This window comes from Glandiceps talaboti, chromosome 14, assembly GCF_964340395.1.
Source record: "Glandiceps talaboti chromosome 14, keGlaTala1.1, whole genome shotgun sequence".
Lineage (NCBI taxonomy): Eukaryota > Metazoa > Hemichordata > Enteropneusta > Spengelidae > Glandiceps > Glandiceps talaboti.
In genome coordinates this window covers 3,033,722-3,041,491 of record NC_135562.1, presented here as the reverse complement: position 1 = coordinate 3,041,491, position 7,770 = coordinate 3,033,722, and the positions used below count along the sequence as shown (strand labels likewise).

The following is a 7,770-nucleotide window of genomic DNA, read 5'->3' as shown; positions in this document are numbered from 1 at the left end:
CAACGCTTTGTAAATGGTGTACAGACCAGTGTGTTTGACTTAGGCAAATGTACAGGACCAAGGATTGTCAACTATTTCTGTTGGGGATTTGACAGTTCAGGGCTAAACAACATAGCGGACTTTGTCAAAAACTGTCAATCGACCGCATCATTGAAATGTTGTCTTGGATTTGCAGACACTGTTGATTGTGAAGGTCGGTCGTACAGAGCTCTCAGGAATGCCCTTTTAGACCCAAGTAGGAGTTTGCATTCCTTGACACTAGGGGTTACAAAGTCAGATGGCTTGATATGTGATGATGTAATGGAAGATATAGTGAGGATTCTGGAGACAAACGCCACGTTGTCAGAGCTAGAATTGTGTCTTTGTGCCAGGAACATTGCCAGTTTGAGTGATCTTGTTGGAAGTAATAAGTGTTTGAAGTCACTGACATGTCATGTACCAGCTGATACCTTAGATAATAAGGACCCTTATTCTGCATTCAGTAGATTGCCAATGGAATTAGCCAAAAACAAAACCCTGGAGAATTTTAATCTCAAAATGTGTCGGTCAATGATGTTTCAGTTTCATTCCGCACATGAACAGGCCTCATATCAAGACCTCGTTCTGTCATTCAGTAAGTCTGTTATTGCAAGCTTACTTCTTCCTGTCTGTTGTTTAATTGCTGAAGCCAGCACAATGTTGAAGTGTGTGTCATACTCTTTCCCAGACCAGCAGTCAGATAACCATGATTTGATCACCTCTGGATTGGAGCAAGCCAATGTAGATATGGTGTCATACAGGATTAGTCCTTACTTTCTGTCTGATATGGCAGTCGTATCACCCTTACAAGGTGATCTGCAACATGAAATCTCAATCATTCGCAGCACCATGAGTTAATTGAGGTAACAAAACAAGACAGAGTCTCTCTTCCCCACCCATCCAACCAACTACCAAATTTTAAACCTTAGTTAAGAAACGTCTCTTTTCATAATGCATGCAATAGTTAAAATGGCCATATGGATGAGGATTGGGTATTTATTTTGGATTTTGAACCACAATTGTGTCTTAGTCCACCCAGCTGCATAATTGGGGACCTGGCATTGTAGGATATAGGTTGCAATGTGAATGCTTTAATCCTATGCACTTATAAAGGCTGCAATGGGTTGTATGCTTTCCAGGGAGTTGAAGAAGTATAAAGGGCCATTGTGCTTATATAGGTCTGAGCCAGGGGTAATAATCATAAAGTGCCTTGAACACAGGGTGGGAAAGCGCTATATAAAAACTAACATTATTATTAGTGTTATTACATATTCACACACACACACACACACACACACACACACATCACAGACAGACAGACACATGACAGGCAGACAGACAGACACATGATAGACAGACAGACAGACAGACACACATCGCAGACAGACAGACAGACAGACAAAAGCATAACATAACCTTCCCCTGTACAATGAATATAAATAAAACATAAAGCATGATAATACATCTGTACTTTATGTATTTTGACATTCAAATAAACTGTGCAATCTTGGCATTATTTTCATCCAAGTATATCTTCATTAGATACAGTAAAAATACTAGTACATACACATTGTAATTAGTTGCAAACAATACTGTATACTTAGATATTTTAGCCGTTTTTGTAATCCATGTGTGAATTTAAAGTATGAAGCTGAAATGTGTTACGAAAATAATATATGTGGTAAGTTTGTTGTCTTTAAGTGAGTTGATCACTGATGAGGTGTCATATATAAAATAACTAGTACAAGAATGATAACTAATAGACAACAAAGTCACATTTTCAAACAAAAGTACTACTTCAAAGCATGTTGAAAGTTAGAGCTAATATCACTTTAGCCATTGTAATGTATATTTTGTTATATTTTGATTCTTAAATGTCATTGTTATTGTGTGTGTGTGTGTTCTATATTCTGAAGAAAGTTTATAATCATTGTATGAAGCATGTACAATTTGTCATGTGTATTTTGCTCAAATGAACAATTTCATTGGGGAAAGCAGATTGAAAGCTGTTAAACATATTTTAAAGATATACTAGTAATTCTAGATATTGATGTGATACTGTAAATGTATATACAATGTGTGTTTTAGTGGACAGATTTTCAAATCTTAAGAGATGTCATAGAACACAAATATATATAAATATGTGTATGTGTGTGTCTGTCTGTGTGTGTATGCCTGTGCATGTGTATGCTTGTCACCGTCTTTAACTGTGTAGTTTCTACCCTGCTGTCGGTAGTTACATTTTATCGCATTGACAAACGTTATATTTATATTTACCATGATTTTTGTAAATATATTCGAGAAATTATTTTATTTATAAATCTATTGCAATACTGATTAACCAATCACTTATAGAGCTGGCACATGATAGTATAGCAAATAAATCGTAAAGTTGTATCATAGTGTTTGTCTATTTTGTATACACCAACACAAAAAGAACTTTTCACTTTATGTTTCAATGAAAGTGGTCTGTAAGGTACGCCATGATGGGGCGCCCTCACACATCGGCCAACCCCTCCCATGAGGCCAGTGAGGGCAGAACGTCACGACGTATCTTTCAGTCTACAAGGCAAAGTTACTTCAGTAAAAATACAACCAAAATTATAATGGACTTCAATTTGAAAAGTAAAACATGTTTATAATAAGCTCCAATACTATCCAGGACCAAACGTTTACGAAAAAACCCGTTTATTCCCTGGCGAGGCGGTTTCCTTTAAGGGAGCGATCAGATCAGATAAGGGGCACCTCAATTTGGGACTCAAAGAAGGGGGGTGTCATCATTTTTACAACGTGAATAAAGAGGGAGGAGCAACAGTTTGGTTAGAAATGATTTCTCAACATTGCAGGCCATTAGTTACATGCATTGTGTCATGTGGTATAAAAACTTGCATGTGTAGCTGTACACGTAACACATAAGAAATGAAATACCCAATTGAAATTTACTGGATGGACTGACTCTAAAATCTGTGCCTCCATTGACCTAAACATGCTGAATTTAATGAATTGTATCTCTAAATGGTAACTGACCTCCACTGTGCATGTCTTCCCAAAATTTTCTCACTTTCAACTTGATCTTTATTTATTATTATTTATGACAATATGACGTGAAATTATTTAAACTTTTGACAACCTAAAATTAGTGATACTTTTATGATATAACTAAGTTGTGTTTTACTTCTGAATGGTGCACTAAATGGCCTCCAAAGGATGTTCATTTTTCAAAAAGCTCTTAACATGGGAGGCTAGGGGACCCCCAACCTCAAACACCCGCACGCACGCGCATAGGGTGCACTTCTCCCCATACTTTTTCGTGTTTACTCCCTACTTTTTACAATTTAGGTTTACAATTATATTAACTCCATTTCTAATATTGTACTTTATAATTAGCTGAATTAATCTATAATGGTAATAGTTAACTCAATCTACGAGATATTCTAGAATTTTTGGTTACTAAACCATGAATATTTTGCATGTCTATGAACAGACAATCATACTTTTCATAGGGTTCCTGTCTAAAGAGCTTTATACATGTGAAACAATGGATTTGGGATAGCCGCAAAAAACTGATCGCTCCCTAAATAGACCTCACACCACCAAACAAGAGAATGGACCAATATCCATATGTCATATCGGTCTAGGCAGAAATGCAGATTTAGATTTAGTTATCTTAATCGATGCACTGCCATTTTCTTTGCCATCTTCTTTGTTCATTGTATACCATCTTTCGTGTAGGGATAGCGTCAAGTTGAAGCATATTGCAGTATTTTGATCGACTACTTTCACATTGCTTTTCAACACCTTTTTTGACGGAGTGAAACCTTGTAAGATCTTCTTCAAAATTTCCATGGTAACGTTCCACCCTTTTCCAAAAAGTACGGTTGAAATAGTCATATAACTTAATTTCCGGTGCTGAAACTTTTCTTATAATGTTCATCATTTCTTGAGTGATTGGTGGTTGTTCAGACTTATGTACCTTCATTGGTTGATATACTATATCCTCAAACTCCCAACACATCAATTTCTTCAGTAAAACAAGAGATTCATCGTAGTATTCAGTCAACATAACCAAATCAAGTTCTTTATCCAACTTCCGTAGTTTTATATCGATTGCTTTATCATCGTCATCTCCCGACAAACCAAATCTGAAGAATTGGTGATTCATTTCTTCCGAATACAGCCCAGTTTTTGTAAACGTTGCTTCCAAATCTCTCAGATAATTCAAAAATGGATTTGTAAAATGGGAATACCTTCTATATAGATGTTTATCATAATAAAAATGAGACTTCAAACGTGTATGCGGTAATCTAAAATTAGTAAAATATTTGGCACCGTGAACGATTTTTTCCATCGCTCGTCGGTTATATTGTAAATGATATGCAATGTAGTTGTACCCAGGAAATCCTATACAGTCATATTTATTAATAACAAGACTATTTGTTTGCTTATCCTCAGAAATATAGTGGCTGGGATTTTTCCCCGGGGCTAAAACTGCGACTAGGTTATGTTTTAGTCCGTATCGAAACAAAATGGTGGCCAGAGTACTGCTTCCGGTTTTAGTTGTCTTCGTGTAGACGAAATTAGTTACTGACTGACACGTAGAGAATGGTGATGTGTTAGTATTGTTGGATATGCCAAGGGATGGAATTTTTGTGATGTTGCTATGATTCATTGTGATGTTGCTATGATTCGTTGTGATGTTGCTATGATTTGTTGTGATGTTGCTATGATGTGTCTTCAGATAATGGTTTGGTTGTTTCCTGGAAGAAAGAAAATATACACGATAAAATAGAGGGCATTATTTATTAGGACAGCCTTCAATATCTATATTTAGATCTCTGATGCCCTGAATGACTCAATATATTTCATGAATCTTATTACAATTTACAAATTATAATCAAAATAAAGTAATAGATTAGATTAGAATGGATTTAAATTAAAACTAAATTTAATTAATTAAATCAAATCAAATTAAATTGTATTGTATTGTAGTACATTACACTTATAACAACAACAACAACAACAACAACAACAACAACAGCAACATAATCATCATCATCATCACATCACGTCACATCACATCATCATGACATCAAATCAAACTACATTTACATCACATCAAGTCATATGCCTACACAATGATTGCTCCCTAACTAACACACCGTTCTAAATCACTATTGTTAGCCTTCTCCCCCAGAGTATATTGTTTACAACACATTGATAGATCAGCACAGTTTCTTTCCTAAAACCATTAGAGACTGGAACTTACTAATCCATGATATGAAAGCCAGTCAGGACACTGACACTTTCAAGGCTTAAACTCCATAAACATTACTACTAAGTTTTAGTGTGCACCCCTCCCCCAGCTGTGATATCCATATTAAAGGAGATAGATAGATTTACGACTATATACGTCTTGCTTTGTAAAGTCTTTGTAATTGTTTGCAATATATAGTTGTTTTTAATTTGTAAAAGACTAAATATTAATGTGAATAAAATTTCACCTAGAGGTACTCCTCATCTGTTCATAGTGGTACGTCCATAGCGTTGTTGATACGCCATAACCTACAATGATCATAATAATCAAAACTATCACCACGGTGACCAAAATCCCTTTAATTTTCATCTCTGAAAAATAAAATGAAAACATAAAGCCACAGTGAAGCACGCCTTCTACCGACGGATTAGAGAGATCAATATTTTGATAAGGATATAGTATGATACACCACTTCGTGGAATTCATATGTTGTAGCCTGTTTACTGCACTGTCTAGATACGAACATCGTCAGGTGGTTGTACCTCCTAGCCCTGTAGCCTGTTTACTGCACTGTCTAGATACGAACATCGTCAGGTGGTTGTACCTCCTAGCCCTATAGCCTGTATACTGCACTGTCTAGATACATCGTCAGGTAGTTGTACATCCTAGCCCTATAGCCTGTATACTGCACTGTCTAGATACGAACACCGTCAGGTGGTTGTACCTCCTAGCCCTATAGCCTGTTTACTGCACTGTCTAGATACGAACATCGTCAGGTGGTTGTACCTACTAGCCCTATAGCCTGTATACTGCACTGTCTAGATACATCGTCAGGTGGTTGTACCTCCTAGTCCTATAGCCTGTATACTGCACTGTCTAGATACATCATTAGCTGGTTGTACCTCCTAGCCCTATAGCCTGTTTACTGCACTGTCTAGATACATCGTCAGGTGGTTGTACCTCCCAGCCTGTATACTGCACTGTCTAGATACATCGTCAGGTGGTTGTACCTCCTAGCCCTGTAGCCTGTATACTGCACTGTCTAGATACATCGTCAGGTGGTTGTACCTCCTAGCCATATAGCCTGTATACTGCACTGTCTAGATACATCGTCAGGTGGTTGTACCTCCTAGCCCTATAGCATGTATACTGCACTGTCTAAATACATCGTCAGGTGGTTGTAACTCCTAGCCTTATAGCCTGTATACTGCACTGTCTAGATACATCGTCAGGTGGTTGTACCTCCTAGCCCTATAGCCTGTATACTGCACTGTCTAGATACATCGTCAGGTGGTTGTAACTCCTAGCCTTATAGCCTGTACACTGCACTGTCTAGATACATCGTCAGGTGGTTGTACCTCCTAGCCTGTTTACTGCACTGTCTAGAGATACATCGTCAGGTGGTTGTACCTCCTAGCCTGTTTCGTGCACTGTCGAGATACATCGTTAGCTGGTTGTACCTCCTAGCCCTATAGCCCGTTTACTGCACTGTCGAGATACTGTTACCGCTTGGTTTGAGCTGCCTAAGGCTTATTAGTCTAGTTCCTGTACAGTATCCTTATGATTTATACCTTCACTCACAGTCTTGTCAGACTTGTTATTGCTATGTATGACGAGCGGCTTAGCCGCGGGAAGAGAGGGACTAGCTCGTCGAATTGTTAATTGTCTGTGATTCGAAGTATAACTTCGTTTTAGTACACGTCCTCGGACATTCTTTTGTAAATGCCTTTCAAAGGATATCACCTTCGCCAAGAACCCTCTGCTTCAAAACCCACTACAACTAGCTGGACAAGAACTCCAATCAACTTATGTACTCAAAATACTCGGTTTAAAACAATCTAAAATGGGACATTTATATCAGTGACATTAACAAATGATTAAGTGGTCGATTATTCATGTTAAGTACTCTGAAGAGGTTTGGTTAAAAACCAAAGACCTTGTTACAATTTATATTGGCTACATTAGACCACTTTTAGAATATGCAGTTCCAGCTTGGCATGCTGGACTTACTTTACAACAACACAATTTACTTGAACGTATACAGAAAAGAGCATGCAGAATAATCTTGACCAACGACTACATTTCATACCAACAAGCTGTACAGTCATGCATAATCCAAGAGTTTAAACAAAGGCGTGGTATTATATGTTTGAAATTTGCGAAATCCTTAAATAAATCTAAAGATTTCCACAACTGGCTTCCAAATCAAAGAGGAAATGAAAATGGTCGAGATTTGTGTAATGCACGAGTCAATGTAATGCCCAAGGGACCCCACCTCGGGCGATACGGGACAAATGTGGGAGATTAGACCGTGTTTGCCATGAAACAATGTCCGAGGGGGTGGGGCAATTGCCTCATATTGACCTCCCTAGTCATTTTTACGGACGTAAAAGAGTGGTTGTGTGTCAGTCAAAATTTCTGAATGCCCCACCAGTGGGGGAAATGTTGGGAGTTTTACTTGTTTTAGGTGGGGATTTTCCAGAATGTCTTGCCCCAGG

The 7,770-nt window shown here is 37.7% G+C and overlaps 1 protein-coding gene across 1 annotated transcript; it reads right to left on the bottom strand.

Annotated features, from left to right (window-relative positions):
- Window positions 1-3,685: 3,685 nt before the first annotated feature.
- LOC144445813 (galactosylceramide sulfotransferase-like) lies at window positions 3,686-4,687 on the bottom strand. The gene has a single exon (XM_078135453.1). The coding sequence runs from the start codon at window positions 4,685-4,687 to the stop codon at window positions 3,686-3,688; it is 1,002 nt and encodes a 333-aa protein (XP_077991579.1).
- Window positions 4,688-7,770: the final 3,083 nt, after the last annotated feature.

What these genes read in the sequence shown, in the direction of transcription:
- LOC144445813 (XM_078135453.1), bottom strand. Translation starts at nt 4,687, where the DNA reads ATGAATCATAGCAACATCACAAAAATTCCATCCCTTGGCATATCCAAC.